This window comes from Symphalangus syndactylus, chromosome 13 (genome assembly GCF_028878055.3).
Source record: "Symphalangus syndactylus isolate Jambi chromosome 13, NHGRI_mSymSyn1-v2.1_pri, whole genome shotgun sequence".
NCBI lineage: Eukaryota > Metazoa > Chordata > Mammalia > Primates > Hylobatidae > Symphalangus > Symphalangus syndactylus.
Window position 1 is genome coordinate 28,869,940 of NC_072435.2, and position 20,176 is coordinate 28,890,115.

Genomic DNA, 20,176 nt, shown 5'->3' on the forward strand with positions numbered 1-20,176 from the left:
AAAAAAAAAAAAAAAAAAAAAAGAAAGTTGACTTGTATTCATTGTACTCACTGTTGGGTTCCTGAGTGTGTGAGTCTACGGGGTGATCCAGCGCTCAGCTTGGGCTTCAAGGGAGAGAGTACATGCTGTGTCCGGGTCCTAGATGGGACTCAGCACTGGGGAGGATCAGATCAGCTTTCTCCTTGATGGGTCATGACGGAGGATTCTCAGAGGGGACAGGAAATGCTCTGGGGAAGGACAAAGTGGACAGACCACCAAAGGCAAGCTCTGTGAGCTTCCAAGTTTGGACGAGGCATCAGGCCTGGAAGTGAGGGAGTTTGAGGTGGTGAGCAGGGAGGGTCAGATAGAGGGACAAAGAGAGAAATAGCAAGTTGGAGATGGAGTCCGTCCGTCAGGGGGGAGTCAGGGAATGAGAAGATGAAGACGAGGATAGATGGGTGTGGACACCACACAGTCGAGGCTGGAGATGACACGGGAAGGACCTGAGTGGGGCTGAATAGTGGTCCCCCAAAGATGGTCACCCCCTAATTCCTGAAAACTGTAAATATGTTGTCCCGGTAGGTCCAGTCCAGTCACATGAGCCCTTCAAAGCAGAGGACTGTCTCTGCCAGAAGAGGAAGGCATACCAGAGATCGGACACAAGGGGAAGTCAGAGTCCTGCCATGATACTGGGCTGTGGCTCTGGGATGTCAGGTCCACCTGCAGTAACTGGAGAGAGGCCTCTTGGAGCTAAGGGTGGGTGGCCCCCAGCTGACAGCCAGTGAGAACATGGGGACCTCAGTCCCACAAGCCGAGGAACTCGATTCTGCTGAAAATCTGAATGAGCTTGAAAGCAGCTTCTTCCCAGAGCCTCCCAGTGAGAGCTCGGGTGGCTGACACCCTGTGAAACCCAGAGCTGAGGGCCAGTGGAGCCATCCTGGATTTCTGACCAGGATGATATGTGAAATAATGCATTTGTGTTGTTTTAAGTTGCCAAGTTTGTGCCTATTTGTTATGGCAGTAACAGTATGGGGGCCAAGTAGAGAGGACTGGAGTGAAAGAGTTGGGGGCCGGGCACAGTGGCTCACGCCTGTAATCCCAGCACTTTGGGAGGCCGAGGTGGGAGGATCGCTTGAGCCCAGGAGTTCAAGACCAGCATGAGCAACATAGGGAGATCCCTATGTTAAATAATACAACAATTAGCTGGGCGTGGTGGTGCACGCCTGTGGTCCCAGCTACTTGGGAGGCTGAGGTGAGAGGATCACCTGAGCCTGGGGGGGGTCAAGGCTGCAGTGAGCTGTGACTGCACCACTGGGTAACAGAATGAGACCCTGTTCTCAAAAAAAAAAAAAAAAAAAGACCTGAGAGTTGGGAGTGCAGACAGGGCTGGAGGGGACAGGGTTGGGTGCTGAGTGGACAGATGGGGCTAGAGCACAGACAATGCCTGAATGAGAAAACCAAGTCTGGGAGACAGGCAAGAGCTAGCACAGCCAGCTGTCATGCTCAGAGCTGGGACTGGGGGCCTTTGCCATGGCCTGGTTGGCAGGCGGTTGGGGATAAATCGTGAAAGGAGATGGTGTTGTTAGATGTAAGAAAGAACTTTATTTCCATATGGTGCTTGGGGCAGGGTCTGATGGCTACAGGCAGGTGCTCCCCGGTCCCCACCCCTACAGCTGCCGAAAGGGCCTGAGGATGTACAGTAAGTGGATCTTTCGGGGGGACAGCCTGGAGTGGGAGGAGCTCTCGGTCCCCTCTTTTAGGACATCCTCGTGGGTCCCCTTGCGGAGTCCATCCCGGATGGCCTGCAGGCGGTGTCGCTTCTCGCTGAGCCAGTGGCCACCCTCCGGGGCATCCTGGTGGGACCTCCGCCGTGGCAGCTTAATGATCCAGAAGGCCACCCGGGGATGGAGTTCTGCGTGGAAGCTGTCCATGGCCTTCTGGATGGGTACTAGGGCCTCCTTCTTCTCCGTCCTGGGTACCTGGGGAAGAAGAACAAGGAGACCCTCTCATACTCCAAACAGCACCCCAGGATGGTCAGTCCCCACTGACCTATTCAGCCCACTTTGCAGATGACAGGATGCTTTGTGGGTTCAAAAGCGCTGTTTGAGGTTTACAAAGCACTTTGGTTTATACTTAAGGATTAAAAATACTCTGAGGTTTATAGAATGCTTTGGGATTGGAAAATTTGTTTGGGGGCTTTCAAAAGGGAGGTAATACAGCACTTCAGGGATTATAATGCCTGTTGGGATTATAGAGCACTTTAGGATGAAGTCCTCTCTGAGGTTTAGAGCATAGCAGTTTGAAATGTACAAAGCACTTTAGGACTAAAAGCTCTTGGGTTTACTGAAGACTCATGACCATAAATGCAATGTGTGATCCTTCATTGATCCTGAATCAAAAGCTTTCAAGGGGCCAGGTGCAGTGGCTTATGCTTGTAATCCCAGCACTTTGGGAGGCCGAGGCGGGTGGATCACGAGGTCAGGAGATCGAGACCATCCTGGCTAACAAGGTGAAACCCTGTCTCTACTAAAAATACAAAAAAAATTAGCCGGGCCTGGTGGCGGACGCCTGTAGTCCCAGCTACTTGGGAGGCTGAGGCAGGAGACTGGCGTGAACCCGGGAGGTGGAGCTCGCAGTGAGCCAAGATCGCGCCACTGCACTCCAGCCTGGGCAACAGAGCGAGACTCCATCTCAAGGGAAAAAAAAAAAAAAGCTTTCAAGGACAGTTTTGAGTTGAGGGAGAAAGTTTGAATATCAACTGAGTGTCTGTTTGGTCCTTGCAATTCAAAGGGTGGGCTGCTATTGTTAGGTGTGCAAATTAATAGGTCCCATCCCACTCAGACCTGCTGAATCAGTCTGCCTTTTAGTAAGATGAGGTCTGAGAAGCCACGCAGGAGATCGTTATGTGTTAAATTGTTTCCTCCTGGCTGGACGCGGTGGCTTATGCATGTAATCCCAGCACTTTGCGAGGCTGAGGTGGGCAGATCACTTGAGGTCAGGAGTTTGAGACCATCCTGGACAACATGACAAAATCCCGTCTCTACTAAAAATACGAAAATTAGCTAGGCGTGGTGGCGTGCTCATGTAATCCCAGCTACTTGGGAGGCTAAGGCAGGAGAATCACTTGAACCTGGGAGGCGGAGGCTGCAGTGAGTCAAGATTGTGCCATTGCACTCTGGCCTGGGCAACAGAGCAAGACCCAGTCTTAAAAAACAAACAAACAAACAACCATATTGTTTCCTCCCCAAATTCATATTTTGAAATTCTAATCTCTAATACCTCAGAATGTGGCCTTATTTAGAACTAAGGTCATTGCAGACATAATTGGTGAAGATGAGGTCATTAGGTTGGGCCCTAATCCAACATGACTGTGTTCTTTTTTTTTTTTTTTGAGATGGAGTCTCGCTCTGTAGCCCAGGCTGGAGTGCAGTGGCACAATCTCGGCTCACTGCAGCCTCTGCCTCCTGGGTTCAAGCGATTCTCCCACCACAGCCTCCAGAGTAGCTGGGATTACAGGGGCATGCCACCATGCCAGCTAATTTTTGCATTTTTAGTAGAGACGGAGTTTCACCACATTGGCCAGGTTGGTCTCAAACTCCTGACCTCAGGTGATCTGCCCGCCAAGCCTCCCAAAGTGCTGGGATTACAGGTGTGAGCCATCATGCCTGGCCTGTGACTGGTGTTGTTATGCTAAGGGAAAATTCGGACACAAATGCACACAGGGAATACAGCAGATGGAGATGAAGGCAAAGATCAGGACGATGCTTTCATAACCAAAGAACCCCAAAGGTGGCCAGCAAAGCACCAGATTGTCCCTCACAGCCTCAGAAGGAACCAGCCATGCTGACATCCTGGTCTTGAATATCTAGCCTCCAGACCATCAATTTCTGTTTGAGCCACCCAGTTTGTGGTACTTTGTTACAGTAGCCCTAGCAAAGTAATACTGCAGTAACAGTTTGATAGGTCGGGTGTGGTGGCTCATGCCTGTAATCACAGCACTTTGGGAGGCTGAGGCGGGCAGATCATTTGAGGTCAGGAGTTCGACACCAGCCTGGGCAACATGGTGAAACCCCGTCTCTACTAAAAATACAAAAATTAGCCAGGTTTGGTGGTATGTGCTTGTAATCCCAGCCATGCAGAGGCTGAGGTGGGAGAATCTCTTGAATTTGGGAAGTGGAGGTTGCAGTGACCTGAGATTGTACCACTGCACTCCAGTCTGAGTAACAGAGTGAGACTCCACCTCAAAACAAACAAACAAAACCCAAAACAGTTTGATAGCCACATTTTCTTGGGTGTGAAAGTGGTACTGTGGGCCAGGCGCGTTGGCTCACGCCTATAATCCTAGCACTTTGGGATGCTAAGATGGGCGGATCATCTGAGGTCAGGAGTTCGAGACCAGCCTGGCCAACATGGCGAAACCCCGTCTCTACTAAAAATACAAAAATTAGCCGGGAGTGGTAGCACGCACCTTTAATCCCAGGTACTCAGGAGGCTAAGGCAGGAGAATCGCTTGACCCCAGGAGACGGAGGATGTGGCGAGCCGAGATTGTGCCTTGGTGACAGAGTGAGACTTGGTCTCAAAAAAAAAAAAAAAAAAAAAAAAGAAAATGGTAATGTGGTCTTATGGGAGAATGTATCAGTCTCAGGAGTGTCTGCTGAAGTATTTATGGGTGAAGTATCCTGATGTCAGCCATTTACTGTCATATGGTTCAGAAATAAAAAAAAAAATAGATAAAATGTTAAGAAACCTCAATCTAGGCCAGGGGTTCTCAATCGAAGTTTGGAGAGATTTTTGGGTGTTACAACCTGTGCGGGTGAGGAGGCTACTTCTCTCTCTCTCTTTTTTTTTTTGGAGACGGAGCCTCGCACTGTTGCCTGGCTGGAGTGCAGTGGCACAATCTTGGCTCACGGCAACATCCGCCTCCCAGATTCAAGCAATTTTCCTACCTCAGCCTCCCAAGTAGCTGGGGTTAGAGTTGCCCACCATCACGCCCTGCTAATTTTTTGTATTTGTAGTAGAGATGGGGTTTCACCATGTTGGCCAGGCTGGTCTCAACCTCCCGACCTCAGGTGATCCACCTGCCTTGGCTTCCCAAAGTGCTGGGATTACAGACGTGAGCCACCATGCCCAGCCTATTTATTTATTTATTTTTTGAGATGGAGTTCCGCTCTTGTTGCCCAGGCTATAGTGCAATGGTGCTATCTTCGTTCACCGTGACCTCCACCTCCTGGGTTCAAATGATTTTCCTGCTTCAGCCTCCCGAGTAGCTGGGATTACAGGTATGTGCCACCATACCCGGCTAATTTTGTATTTTTAGTAGAGATGGGGTTTTTCCATGTTGGTCAGGGTGGTCTCGAACTCTTGACCTCAGGTGATCCGCCTGCCTCGGCCTCCCAAAGTGCTGGGATTATAGGTGTAAGCCACCACTCCTGGCCATACTTTGTTTTTTTTTTTTTTTTTTTTTTTTTTGAGACGGAGTCTAGCTCTGTCGCCCAGGCTGTAGTGCAGTGGCACGATCTCGGCTCGCTGCAAGCTCCACCTCCTGGGTTCACGCCATTCTCCTGTCTCAGCGGTCTGAGTAGCTGGGACTACAGGCGTCTGCCACCATGCCTGGCTAATTTTTTTGTATTTTTACTAGAGATGGGATTCCACCGCATTAGCCAGGATGGTCTTGATATCCTGATCTCGTGATCTGCCCGCCTCGGTCTCCCAAAGTGCTGGGATTACAGGCATGAGCCACTGTGCCTGGCCCCATATTTTGTATTTTTAGTAGACGGGGTTTCACTATGTTAGCCAGGCTGGTCTCGAACTCCTGACCTCATGATCTGCCCGTCTCTACCTCCCAAAGTGCTAGGACTACGGGTATGAGCCACCGTGCCTGGCAGGAGGCAACTTCTCTCTAGTGGATAGAGCCCAGGGATGTTATAGAATATCCTACAGTGCACGGGGCAGCTCCCACAACAAAGATTATCCAGCCCCACATGCCAATGATGCCAACCTTAAGAAATTTTGGTTTATGGAAAAGAGACTATAGGGATATTTATTGTACTTTTTTTTTTTTTTTTTTTTACCGTAAAGACACAGGCACATGCATGTTTATTATGGCACTATTCACAATAGCAAAGAATTGGAACCAACCCAAATGTCCATCAGTGATAGACTGGATAAAGAAAATGTGGCACATATACACCATGGAATACTATTCGGCCACAGAGAAGGATGAGTTCATGTCCTTTGCAGGGACATGGATGAAGCTGGAAACCATCATTCTCAGCAAACCAACACAAGAGTAGAAAACAAAATACTGCATGTTATCACTCAAGTGGGAGCTGAACAATGAGAACACATGGACACAGGAAGGGAAACATCACACACCAGCACCTGTTGGTAGGGGGTGGGGGGTCAGGGGAGGGATAGCATCAGGAGAAACACCCAATGCAGGTGACAGGCTAATGGGTACAGCAAACCACCATGGTACATGCACCTATGCAACAAAACTGCACGTTCTGCATATGTACCCCAGAACCCAAAGTATAATTTAAAAAAACATAAAAATACTATGTCTTAATATAACTTACTGTACCGTGGATTTGTTAAAAACTAAGGTAAGTCATTAAGAAAATGAGACAAAGCATAAAAGATCATCTATCAAAATTACAAAAACTCCAAAACCAGTGGACAAAGATCCAAAAAAAAACTAGTAAAACAATTGAAAAATTATTTGAGTAATAAAATGTAAACTATGATGACGCAATGACAGCTTGTGTCTTAAAACAGGTTAAAGAAAGAATATTTTTTTAAAAATTAAGAGAATGTAAAAGTCCAGAGAGAGTAGCAAAATCCCCAAAACTCTCACGGTCCAGATGGTTGCTTGGGCCAGGGTGAGGTCTTGTGTCCCGGCCCTTCCAGGTGTTCAAAAAATCTGTAGGGATTTCTAGCATAAAAAACAAAGGTCGCAACAGGTCAGGTCAGGCTCTTCAGCATCGTCATCCTCCTTGAACTCACTGGGTTACATTTCTTCTGCCTTTTCAGGCTTTGTCTCTATTGCTTTTTCTGCAGGTGCTGGGAGAGTACTTGTTGGCATACGCTGATGGTTGTCTGCATGGCTGGACTCTTCCACAGATGCTCCAGAAGCTTGAGTGTCTCCACTACATGAAGAGTCTTTGTCATTACTGGTTTCAGAAAAGCTGTCCTCAGAGCTACCATTTTCCTTGATGCTTTTCGCGGTGGCAACAGCCAGCACTTGCTCTGAGGACATCTCCCCAGAAAGCTCTGATACAAGAATGGCGAAGCAGTCTTTTTTCTTGGCACCTCATTTTGCCCTGTGACGAGGTAGGGCTGCTTCTGGGGACTTTTCACTGATCACCATCCCCGCCAGGTCATCCTTGAAATCATGTGCCTGGACTTCCCAGGGTGCCTTGACATTACATGGGGCCGCCTTTTCCTTGATGTCATCGGGAAGTTCTTTCACTGGATGCTCTGTGGGAACTTTTTCCTCAGTGCATTCGTCGGCCTTCAGATCCAGTGGAGCATCCTCATCTGAGCTTTCTTTGGTGAGATCTTCCACCAGGGTATCCTCCGTGGGAACTTTTTCCTTGGCAAGTTCGTCAGCCTTCAGATGCAGTGGAGCGTCCTCATCCAAGCTTTTGTTGGCGAGGTCTTCTACCAGGATATCCTCCATGGGAGATTTTTCCTAGGCGCGTTCTTTGGCCTTCAAATGTCATGTGGCATCCTCATCCGTGCTTTCGTTGGTGAGATCTTCCACTAGGATATCCTCCATGGGAACTTCTTCCTTGACACATTAATCGGCCTTCAAATCCAGCATGGCGTCCTCATCCGAGCTTTCGTTGGTGAGGTCTTCCACCAGGGTCTCCTCCTTGGGAACTTTTTCCGAGGCACGTTTTTGGCCTTCAAATGCCGTGTGGCATCCTCATCTGAACTTTCGTTGGTGAGGTCTTCCACCAGGGTATCCTCCATAGGAACTTTTACCTTGATGCACTCATTGGCCTTCAAATGCAGTGGAGCCTCCTCATCTGAGCTTTCGTTGGTGAGGTCTTCCACCAGGGTCTCCTCCATGGAAACTTTTTCTGAGGCTCATTCATCGGCCTTCAAATGCTGTGTGGCATCCTCATCTGAACTTTCGTTGGCAAGGTCTTCCACTAGGGTATCCTCCATGGGAACTTTTTCCTTGGCACGATCGTCGGCCTTCAAATCCAGTGTGGTGACCTCACCCGAGGTTTTGTTGTCGAGGTCTTCCATTAGGGTATCTTCCATGGGAAACTTTTCCTTAGCACATTCATCAGCCTTCAGATCCAGCAGGGAATCCTCATCCGAGATTTCGTTGGTGAGGTCTTCCACCAGGGTATTCTCCATGGGAACCTTTCCTTGGAGTGTTAATCGGCCTTCAAATCCAGTGGGGTGTCCTCATCCAATCTTTCGTTGGTGAGGTCTTCCAGCAGAGTATCCTCTGTGGGAACATTTTCCTTGGTGCCTTCGTCAGCCTTCAAAATCCAGCGGAGTCTCCTCATGCAATCTTTCGTTGGCAAGGTCTTCCATGAGAGTATCCTCCGTGGGAACTTTTTCCTTGGCATGTTTGTCAGCCTTCAAATTTATCAGAGCATCTTCATCTGAGCTTTCGTTGGTGAGGTCTTCCAATGGGGTATCCTCCATGGGAACTTTTTCCTTGGCATGTTCGTCAGCCTTCAGATGCAGTGGAGCCTCCTCATCTGAGCTTTCGTTGGCGAGGTCTTCCACCAGGGTATCCTCTGTGGGAACTTTTCCTTGGCGCGTTCTTCGGCCTTCAAATCTGCTGGGGCGTCCTCATCTGAACTTTCGTTGGCGAGGTCTTCCAGGGGATCTTCCATGGGACCTTTTTCCTTGGCGCATTCACCGGCCTTCCAAAGCCATGGGGCATTATCGTCGGAGCTTACAAAACTCTACAAAGACTCCAAAAAGCAGTGGACAAAGATCCAAAAAAACTAATAAAACAATTGAAAAATTATTTGAGTAATAAAATGTAAACTATGATGACACAATGACAGCTTGTGTCTTAAAACAGGTTAAAGAAAGAATATTTTTTTAAAAATTAAGGGAATGTAAAAGTCCAGAGAGAGTAGCGTAATCCCCAAAACTCTCACGATCCAGTTGGTTGCTGGGCCAGGATGGGGTCTTGTGTCCTGGCCCTTCCAGATGTTCAAAAAGTCTGTAGGGACTTCTAGCATAAAAAAAGGTCACAACAGGTCACGTCAGGCTCTTCAGCATCGTCATCCTCCTTGAACTCGCTAGGTTACATTTCTTCTGCCTGTTCAGGCTTTGTCTCTATTGCTTTTTCTGCAGGTGCTGGGAGAGTACTTGTTGGCATACGCTGATGGTTGTCTGCATGACTGGACTCTTCCATAGATGCTTCAGAAGCTTGAGTGTCTCCACTACATGAAGAGTCTTTGTCATTACTGGTTTCAGAGAAGCTGTCCTCAGAGCTACCATTTTCCTTGATGCCTTTCGCCGTGACGATGGCCAGCACTTGCCCTGAGGACATCTCTCCAGGAAGCTCTGCTACAAGAATGGCGAAGCAATCTTTTTTCTTGGCATCTCATTTTGCCCTGTGACGAGATAGGGCTGCTTCTGGGACTTTTCACTGATCACCATCCCTGCCAGGTCATCCTTGAAATCTGTTGCCTGGACTCCCTAGGGTGCCTTGACATTGCACGGGGCCGCCTTTTCCTTGATGTCATCAGGAAGTTCTTTCATTGGATACTCTGTGGTAACTGTTTCCTCGGTGCATTCGTTGGCCTTCAGATCCAGTGGAGCATCCTCATCTGAGCTTTTGTTGGTGAGATCTTCCACCAGCGTATCCTCCATGGGAAATTTTTCCTTGGCAAGTTCGTCGGGCTTCAGATGCAGTGGAGTGTCCTCATCCGAGCTTTCATTGGTGAGGTCTTCTAACAGGGTATCTCTTCCGTGGGAGATTTTACCTAGGCATGTTCTTTGGCCTTCAAACGTCATGTGGCATCCTCATCCATGCTTTTGTTGGCGAGGTCTTCCACCAGGGTATCCTCCGTGGGAACTTTTTCCTTGACGCATTCATCAGCCTTCAAATGCTGTGTGGCATCCTCATCTGAACTTTCGTTGGCAAGGTCTTCCACTAGGGTATCCTCCGTGGGAACTTTTTCCTTGGCATGATCGTCAGCCTTCAAATCCAATGCGGTGACCTCATCCGAGGTTTCATGGGCGACGTCTTCCAATAGGGTATCTTCATGGGAAACTTTTCCTTGACACATTAGTCAGCCTTCAGATCCAACGGGGAATCCTCATCCGAGATTTCACTGGTGAGGTCTTCCACCAGGGTATATTCCGTGGGAACCTTTCCTTGGAGCGTTAATCGGCCTTCAAATCCAGTGGGGTGTCCTCATCCAAGCTTTTGTTGGTGAGGTCTTCCAGCAGAGTATCCTCCGTGGGAACATTTTCCTTGGTGCCTTCGTCAGCCTTCAAAATCCAGCAGAGTCTCCTCATGCAATCTTTCGTTGGCAAGGTCTTCCATGAGAGTATCCTCCGTGGGAACTTTTTCCTTGGCACGTTTGTCAGCCTTCAAATTTATCAGAGCATCCTCATCTGAGCTTTCGTTGGCGAGGTCTTCCAATGGAGTATCCTCCGTGGGAACTTTTTCCTTGGCGTGTTCATCAGCCTTCAAATGCATTGGAGCCTCCTCATCTGAGCTTTCGTTGGCGAGGTCTTCCACCAGGGTATCCTCTGTGAGAACTTTTCCTTGGCGCGTTCTTCGGCTTTCAAATCTGCTGGGGCGTCCTCATCTGAACTTTCATTGGCGAGGTCTTCCAGGGGATCCTCCATGGGACCTTTTTCCTTGGTGCATTCATCGGCCTTCCAAAGCCATGGGGCATTTTTGTCTGAGCTTACAAAACTCTACAAAAACTCCAAAAAGCAGTAGACAAAGATCCAAAAAAACTAATAAAACAATTGAAAAATTATTTGAGTAATAAAATGTAAACTATGATGACACAATGACAGCTTGTGTCTTAAAACAGGTTAAAGAAAGAATATTTTTTTAAAAATTAAGAGGATGTAAAAGTCCAGAGAGAGTAGCGTAATCCCTAAAACTCTCACGATCCAGTTGGTTGCTGGGCCAAGATGGGGTCTTGTGTCCTGGCCCTTCCAGATGTTCAAAAAATCTGTAGGGACTTCTAGCATAAAAAACAAAGGTCACAACAGGTCACGTCAGGCTCTTCAGCATCGTCATCCTCCTTGAACTTGCTGGGTTACATTTCTTCTGCCTGTTCAGGCTTTGTCTCTATTGCTTTTTCTGCAGGTGCTGGGAGAGTACTTGTTGGCATACGCTGATGGTTGTCTGCATGGCTGGACTCTTCCGTAGATGCTTCAGAAGCTTGAGTGTCTCCACTACATGAAGAGTCTTTGTCATTACTGGTTTCAGAGAAGCTGTCCTCAGAGCTACCATTTTCCTTGATGCCTTTCGCGGTGACAATGGCCAGCACTTGCTCTGAGGACATCTCTCCAGGAAGCTCTGCTACAAGCTCTTGGCATCTCATTTTGCCCTGTGATGAGATAGGGCTGCTTCTGGGGACTTCTCACTGATCACCATCCCTGCCTGGTCATCCTTGAAATCATTTGCCTGGACTCCCTAGGGTGCCTTCACATTACATGGGGCCTCCTTTTCCTTGATGTTGTTGGCAAATTCTTTCACTGGATTATCTGTGGGAACTTTTTCCCTGGCACATTTGTCGACATTCAGATCCAGTGGAGCATCCTCATCTGAGCTTTCATTGGTGAGGTCTTCCACTAGGGTATCCTCCATGGGAACTTTTTCCTTGGCTTATTTGTCAGCCTTTAAATTTGGCAAAACATCCTCATTTGAGCTTTTGTTGGTGAGGTCTTCCACCAGGGTATCCTCCGTGGGAACTTTTCCTTGGTGCATTCATTGGCCTTCAATCTAGTGGAGCGTCCTCATCTGAGCTTTCGTTGGCAAGGTCTTCCACCAGGGTATCCTCTGGGAACTTTTTATTTCATGAGTTTGTCAACCTTCAAGTCCAGTGAGGCATCCTCATCTGAGCTTTCGTTGGCGAGATCTTCCACTAGGTTATCCTCCATGGGAACTTTTTCCTTGGCGCGTTCTTTGGCCTTCAAATCCAGTGGGGTGTCCTAATCTGAAATTTCATTGGCGAGGTCTTCCAGGGGATCCTCCATGGCACCTTTTTCCTTGGTGCATTCATTGGCCTTCCAAAGCCATGGGGCATTTTCATCTGAGCTTTCACTGGCGAGGTATCCTTCCAGGATATCCTCCATCTGAACACTTGCCTGAGTTGCGGAGTCTGTCGAGTGAACAGCAAGATCCTGTTCAGAGGAAGTGTCACTGGTCTGCTCCCCCACCAGGTTGTCCTTGAAATCTTCAGATGGCTGCCTGCCAGGGTGCACATGAGGATGACGCCTGCGGCGGCACATTCTCTCTCTAAAACTGTGCTGGTAGACCATGGATTTGCCATGGGCAGTGGATTCTCCTGAAACCTGAGTATCCACTGCTGCATCTTGGAGGCAATACTCTAGCCTTCACGAGCACCCTTCTGCCGCTCCAGTCAGGCTGAAGTCTCCATCGCTGTCACCGCCACAACTGCAGGAGGTGAGCCACAGAGCCGTGCCATCTGCAAGCTCCAAACTCCACCTCACCACAGATGACTCCTCTTTCACTTTCTCTTCCAGCCTGCCTCAGAGTGGCTGGGCGGGCAAAGCCAGAAAAGCCACTGGCCACACTGCAGCCTCTGTTGCCACCACCAACTGCAGCGAGGCAAGCCATGGTGCCACAGTCTCCAACCCCCAGCGTGTGGCAGGTGATTCCCCTTCCCCTTCTCCTGGTTCTCTAAGCCAGGAACAGAGTAGCTCAGTAGGCAGATACAGAAGAGCCTAAAATCTGTTGTACTATTTTAAAAAAAACTTCTCTTGCCTGTAATCCCAGCACTTTGGGAGGCCGAGGTGGGTGGATCACCCAAAGTCAGGAGTTCAAGACCAGTCTGGCCAACATAGCAAAACCTCATCTCTACTAAAAATACAAAAAACAAAAAAACAAACAAACAAGAAAAACATTAGCTGGATATTGTAGTGTGTGCCTGTTATCCCTCCTGTTTGGGAGGCTGAGGCAGGAGAATCACTTGAACCTGTGTTAGAATCAAAATGCTTGGTTCTTGGTGTCACAAGGAAAAATTAGCATTCAGACAAAAAGTTTTCTCAGCAAGGCAATTTTATTTTCTGTAGAAAGGGTGCTGCCCATCAGCAATCCTGCCAGGAGACACAATGAACAAAGGAAGGCAGGAATATTTATCGCTTATGCATTGGGTCCTTACTGCTGTGTCCTGTCTCCATTGGTTGGAGGTGGACCTCACAGTCTAAGCTAAACCCAATTGGCTAGCAACTTAAAAAACTTTCTTAAACAGGTAAAGGCAGTGGAGAACAAAGGAAAAGAGGAAGTTGCTTGCGAAAAGACTTGGAGAAGTAATAACATTTCCAAATAAGGAAGGGGCATAAGCTGTGAGCTGGGACATGCTTGAGCATGTGGAGACCAAATATCTTGGTTAAAGTACAAGGACACAGAATGTACTTATTTCCTTATATCTAACAACTACATAAGATATGGTTTAAAAAAGAGTTACTAACACAAAGCAAAGAGGCTTAAAAAAAGTTAATTTAAAAAAACTATTATTTCTAACACTTATGATTTATTATTTAATAAAAACTTTAAAGAGAAACTTTTTTACTTTCCACAACCTAGAAGGTGGAGGTTGCTGTGAGCCAAGATAGCACCACTACACTCCAGCCTGCGTGACAGAGGGTGACTCCATTTCCAAAATAATAAAGTATGTTTAAAAAAAAAAACTTTTCTGTAGACTTGAAATTTATTTTATTTTACTTATTTATTTATTTATTGAGACAGAGTCTCACTCTGTTGCCCAGGCTAGAGTGCAGTGGCATGATCTGGGCCCACTTTAGACTCAACCTCCTGGTCTCAAGCAATCCTCCCACCTCAGGCTTCTGGGTAGCTGGAACCACAGCACACACCACCACACCTGGCACTTTTTTGATTTTTTTTTTTTTTTTTTGGAGACAGAGTCTCACTCTGTCCCCCAGGATGGAGTGCAGTGACATGATCTTGGCTCGCTGCAACCTCTGCCTCCCGGGTTCAAGCAATTCTTCTGCCTCAGCCTCCAGAGTAGCTGGGACTACAGGTGCAGGCTGCCATGCCCGGCTAATTTTTCGTATTTTAGTAGAGACAGGGTTTCACCGTGTTGCCCAGGCTGGTCTCGAACTCCTGAGCTCAGGCAATCTGCCTGTCTTGGCCTCCCAAATTGCTAGGATTACAGGCGTGAGCCAGCATGCCTGGCCTACTTTTTAAATTTTTTTGTAGAGATGAAGACTCCCTCTATTGCCCAGGGTGATCTCGAACTCCTGGGCTCAAGTCATCCTCCTGCCTCAGCCTCCCAAAGTGCTGGGATTACAGGTGTAAGCCACTGTGTCTGTCCTGAAATTTTTAAAATAAAATTTTAAATAAACATTTTTAAAATGAAGATATTGCATGGGTGTATGTGGGTATCATATGGATTTATCAAGCTCTTTGGGTTTCTTAAAACTTTTCAGGATTAAAAATACCCTGATTTTGCAAAGCACTTCATAATTAGAATCACTTGTAGAAGTTTACCAAAGGTTGGCCGGGCGCGGTGGCTCACGCTTGTAATCCCAGCACTTTGGGAGGCCGAGGCGGGCGGATCACGAGGTCAGGAGATCGAGACCACGGTGAAACCCCGTCTTTACTAAAAAAAATACAAAAAATTAGCTGGGCGTGGTGACGGGCACCTGTAGTCCCAGCTACTCGGAGAGGCTGAGGCAGCAGAATGGCGTGAACCCGGGAGGCGGAGCTTGCAGTGAGCCGAGATTGCGCCACTGCACTCCAGCCTGGGCGACAGAGCGAGACTCTGTCTCAAAAAAAAAAAAAAAAAGTTTACCAAAGGTGGCCTGGCCGGGCATGGTGGCTCATGCCTGTAATCCCAGCACCTTGGGAGGCCAAGGCAGTTGGATCACCTGAGGTCAGGAGTTCGAGAGCAGTCTGGCCAACATGATGAAACCTTGTCTCTCTAAAAATAGAAAAATTAGTCAGGTGTGGTGGCAGGCGCCTGTAATCCCAGCTACACAGGAGGCTGAGGCAGGAGAATCACTTGAACCTGGGAGATGGAGGTTGCAGTGAGCTGAGATCGCACTATCGCACTCCAGCCTGGGGGACAGGAGCGAGACTTCGTCTCCAAAAAAAAAAAAAAAAAAGTTTACCAAAGGTGAAATACACAACGCATTTAGCATTCATAACGCTCTTTGGTATTAAAAATCACATTCACATTTTGGGCCAGGCGCAGTAGCTCATGCCTATAATCCCAGCACTTTGGGAGGCCGAGGCAGGTGGATCAGCTGAGATCAGGAGTTCGAGACCAGCCTGGCCAACATGGCGAAACCCTGTCTATACTAAAAATACAAAAATTAGCTGGACGCGGTGGCATGTACTTGTAGTCCCAGATACTTGGGAGGCTAGGGCTGGAGAACCACTTGAACCTTGGTGGCGGAGGTTGCAGTGAGCTGAGATTGCACCATTGCATTCTAGCCTGGGCGACAGAGCGAAACTCCATCTCAAAAAAAAAAAAAAAAAAAAGAAAAAAATCACATTTTGGGCCGGGTGTGGTGGCTCATGCCTGTAATCCTAACACTTTGGGAGGCAGAGGCGGGCAGATTGCCTGAGCTCAGGAGTTTGAGACCAGCCTGGGAAACATGGTGAAACCCCATCTCTACTAAAAATACAAAAATTAGCTGGGTGTGGTTGTCTGCGCCTGTAGTCCCAGCTATTCGGGAGGCTGAGGTGGGAGGATCATTTGAATCTGGGAGGTGGAGGTTGCAGTGAGCTGAGATTGTGCCACTGCACTCCAGCCCAGGTAACAGAGCAAGAGTCCGTTCTCAAACAAACAAACAAAAAACAACAACAACAACAAAAACATTTTGGAGTTTATAATGGAGAGGTTTACCAACCACTTTGGGATAGATTGAAAAATACTCTGAAGTTTGCAGAGCACTTAATTTGAGACAAAAACACAATTTGGGGTTTATGAGGGTGAAGCTTTCCAAGCACTTAGAATTAAAAACCCTTCTTGGTTTATAAAACATTTTGGTGCTCACAGAAACACTTTAATTGACTACTATGTAGTTAAAAAAAAAAAAAAAAAAGAAAACCACTTTGACACTCACAAAACCCTCTAGGGTCTACTAAACCCTTGCGGATGTATTCTGAGGTCGAAAATCTCATTTCTGACAATTGGATTGCCCCACTTGAGAGATGGCAAAACTGAGGCTCAGGAGGAAGTTCCACACAGAGGAGTAGGAGAGTCAGTTCCTCTTCTTGTCCTCCTAAACTACAGAAGATGTTAGGGCCTCGCCAGGAGTGGTGGCTCATGCCCGTAATTCCAGCACTTTGGAAGGCCAAGGTGGGCAGATCACTTGAGGTCAGGAGTTCAAGACCAGCCTGACCAACATGGAGAAACCCTGTCTCTACTAAAAAAATACAAAAAATTAGCTGGGCGTGGTGGCGGGTGCCTGTAATCCCAGCTACCAGGGAGCTTGAGGCAGGAGAATTGCCTGAACTTGGGAGGCAGAGGTTGCAGTGAGCCAAGATCGTGCCACTGCACTCCAGCCTGGGTGACAGAGTGAGACTCTTCTTTAAAAAAGAAAAAAAGAAAATGTTTGGGCCTGGACACTTTGACGGCAGGGCATGTCCTAACCTTCAAATCACCCTCGAAGCTCCCCTCCGCTGGTTGAATGGATGCCACCACATTCTCGGAGATCAGCACCTCTCCTGTCTTGTTGTTGGTCATCTGTGAGGATCCGATGAGAGAGTGAGAGCAAACCTGCTTACCTCCTCTGCCCTCCTTCCCTCCCAACAGATACTGCAGCATGAGGGATGGAGGGATGGAGGGATCCCAAGGGGACTCCAGGAAGGGCTTCCCTGCATAGGCACCTTGTCGATCTGGAGGTGGCTGGAGAGGGTGTTGTTCCCCAGCTGGTGCTCCTGGTTCTCCTCTTTGTGGTAGTTCCTAGGGAGGCCCCGGAAGTCCATGGGGGCAGAGAATAAGCTGTCTATGCCCCGAAGCAGGTTACCCTGGGGCCGGAGGAAGGACTGGTGAGCTGCTGGACCTCACATCTCCTCAGTACAGCCCCTTCTGCAACCCTGCTAGGATGCCCCCAAGGCCTTGCCCCAAGTCCCTCCCATCCCCTTTACTTTCTGCCCTCTGATACTTAGGGCCTCACCTCCGGCCTCCATCCCCCATGAATTCTGTCTCTATTCTCAATCCTATTGACTTACTATCCCTGTTCCTCTTCTGTCCCCATTCCCCCTCCTCCTGTCTCTTTCCCCAGTCTCTTGTCTCTGTCCCATCTCCCTCTCTCTTTGCCTTTTACCTTTCCTCTCTTATTTATGCACATATATATTTATTTATTTAGAGACAGGGTCTCCTTGTTCTGTCATCCAGGCTGGAGTGCAGTGGTGCGATCATGGCTTACTGCAGCCTCGACCTCCTGGGCTCAAGGGATGCTTCTGCCTCAGCCTCCCAAGCAGCTGGGATTACAGGCTCATGTACCTGCAACTATTTTTTGTATTTTTTTGTACAGATGAGGGTCTCACTGTGTTGCCCAGGCTGGTCTCCAACTACTGGGCTCAAATGATCCTTCTGCCTCAGCCTCCCAAAGTGCTGCGATTATAGCCTGGGCCCAGCCCCTTCCCTCTTCCTATCTCTTGGTCTCCCTGTTGCCTTCTCATCCTGTCTGTCCCCCTGCCTGGCCCTGAACCATCTCCCACTCTGTGTCCCTGAACCTCTTCTCAGTACTTCTTCCCCCATCCCCCTGCCATTGCTTACTTTCAGGAAAAGTCGGCTGAAGCCTTGGAGTAGGCTCTGGAGGCCTGTAAGACCCAAGGAGCTCTCTTGGGCGTCAGCATCATGGATAGGAGCTGCAGTGGAGGGGGTCACTAGGGTGGAGAGGAGCAGCAGCAGGACCAGCAGATGCCACATTGCGGGGGCAGGCGGGGAGGCTGTGGCAAGGGTCGGGGTCAGAGCCCCGCACAATGGCCACGCCCCCACCCAAGATGCCCCTCTCCAGCACCTTGCCCAGGCCACCTCCCCAGTTCAGGCAACTCCCACACCGCGCTCATTTCCCCCACTGCTTCTTTCTGCTACTCCCACACCCTCCACCTTGCCAGGCCCCCTCTTCTCCCAGGTCTGGCTTTTCTGGGTTCTGTCTCATATACTTTTTTTTTTTTGAGACCAAGACTCTGTAGTCCAGGCTGGAGTACAGTGGCACAATCACAGCTCACTGCAGCCTTGACCTCCCCGGGCTCAGGTGATTCTCCCACCTCAGCCCCCCGAAGTAGCTGGGACCACAGGCGCGCGCCTCCACGCCCGGCTAATTTTTGTATTTTTTGTAGACACGGGGTTTCGACATATTGCCCAGGCTGATCTCGAACTCCTGATCTCAAGCGATCCGCCCACCTGGGCTTCCCAAAGTGTTGGGATTGCAGGCGTAAGCCACAGCACCCGGCCTCATCCAATGGTCTTTTCCTCACTTTCGCCCACATTCACGACCAGATCTCAATCCTCACCTTCTCCCATACCCCGCCCCTTCTTCTGGGCTCCGCCTTTATGCTAGACCACAGCCCAGGTCACCGGACTCCCGGATTCCGGCCGCTCACGGACTGTTAAACCCAAACAGTTATGGTCTCGAGCCCAGGTCTGGTCTAGAGCGTTGGTTGCGCTCCGCGAGCCGTAGCCACGCCCCTATTGTCTGACCACGCTCCAAACTTGCCGGCCTCACTCAGGAGCCCGGGCCTCTACTCCATGACCACGCCCTTGGTGACAGAGCCACGCCCCATCGTTCGTTCACCACACCCCTTAAGCCAGACCCGTGAGTTCATTTCCTGGCCACGCCTACACCGTCAGACCACGCCCCCGTCAGTTGACCTCAGTCCTGGAGACCAAGTCCTGCAAGTCCTGGCGGTGTTCTCTGATTGCGGCCCTCGTTTCAGAGTCCCGCCCCATCGCAATGGCCACGCCCCTTAGCTGAAAGCCACGCCCCTGCACCGGGCCACGCCTCTGCGTCCCAGTTCTTGCCCTCAGCGCCCCGAGTTCCAGTCCTAGGCTCCTCCTACTGGAGACACCGGAGTACGAGCATCTCTTTTAGTTCTCACTCTAATTGTGTATCTGTCTCGGAACCTTTTCTCCGTGTCCCTTCTGGTTTTCCCGCTCCGGTTCCACTAAAAAGTCCCGTTGTCTCCGGAAACCCTAAATCCAGTCGTGTATTTATTTCATCTTCCAAGGAACCCAGAATCAGACTTCCCTTTTCCCTGAGGACCTCAGGTCCGGACTCCAGCCCCTCTAGTCCCGTAATTTTGAACACGCAGCCCTTCACCCTTAAGAGACCGGGCCCTAAGCCATCTTCCCTCAGGCACCAAAGCTCTCTTCCCGGTCCTGGGACAGCCGCCAGCCGTCTCCAGTCCACTAGCGCCTGTAGATGAGGAATCTGCACCTACGTGGGCCTCCAATAAACTCCCGGTGGTCCTGCCCACGACTCTTAACTGTGGTGAGGTCACAAGGAAACCATGTTGTCATAGGAATCAGTCAAAATCCATCCCCAGACCCCAATCCTCAAAAAAAAAAAAAAAAAAAAGAAAGAAAACAGAAAAAAAGAAAAAACAACCTTAGGGCTGAACAGTAAAGACTCTTTGTATTCGTATCACTTCCACACCCCCAATACGCAAACACGAGGGTAGCCGGGATTCCAGGCGCCTCGCCCCGTCCCCTCTCAGACCTAGGAGCCCATATCTCCAGCCCCTTCCTCTATCAGACCCAGGAGTCCCAGCCCCCAGCCTCTCCTCCCTCAGATCAGGGGTTCCTGGCTCCTATCAGCCTTTTCCCTCCGACCTGGAGTCCGAACCCCTAATCCCCCTCCTTTCCCAAGCATCCAAATCCTGAGTTCCTACCAGCCCCGAGATAGACTAATCTCTCCCAAAGCAAAAATCCTCCCCCAAACTGTCACCGTCGGATCCCCCTTTCCGCTGTCCGCCGGCCGGGCCCGCCCCCCCTCCGGTCCCTCCCACTTTTCCCA

General features: G+C 49.3%; 1 protein-coding gene across 3 annotated transcripts; it reads right to left on the bottom strand.

Moving 5' to 3' along the window:
• Positions 1 to 1,558: 1,558 nt before the first annotated feature.
• On the bottom strand, positions 1,559 to 18,864 carry DKKL1 (dickkopf like acrosomal protein 1). Of its 3 annotated transcripts, none has more exons than XM_055238292.2 (5): positions 18,675 to 18,861; positions 17,935 to 18,107; positions 17,040 to 17,180; positions 16,804 to 16,896; positions 1,559 to 1,958 (listed from the first exon to the last, which is right to left on the bottom strand). In XM_055238292.2, the coding sequence occupies exons 1-5, from the start codon at positions 18,682 to 18,684 to the stop codon at positions 1,647 to 1,649; spliced, it is 729 nt and encodes a 242-aa protein (XP_055094267.1). In that variant the 5' UTR covers positions 18,685 to 18,861; the 3' UTR covers positions 1,559 to 1,646. The 3 variants fall into 3 exon arrangements, with proteins under 3 accessions (XP_055094267.1, XP_055094266.1, XP_055094268.1); XM_055238291.1 differs by having other exon boundaries at positions 18,565 to 18,698; XM_055238293.2 differs by lacking the exon at positions 16,804 to 16,896 and having other exon boundaries at positions 18,675 to 18,864.
• Positions 18,865 to 20,176: the final 1,312 nt, after the last annotated feature.

What these genes read in the sequence shown, in the direction of transcription:
- DKKL1 (XM_055238291.1), bottom strand. Translation starts at nt 18,619, where the DNA reads ATGAGGCCGGGTGCTGTGGCTTACGCCTGCAATCCCAACACTTTGGGA. An exon ending in TCAGCCGACTTTTCCTGAAA is followed by an intron (nt 17,181 to 17,934) that starts GTAAGCAATGGC and finishes CTCCGGCCCCAG; the next exon opens with GGTAACCTGCTTCGGGGCAT. An exon ending in GCCACCTCCAGATCGACAAG is followed by an intron (nt 16,897 to 17,039) that starts GTGCCTATGCAG and finishes GGATCCTCACAG; the next exon opens with ATGACCAACAACAAGACAGG.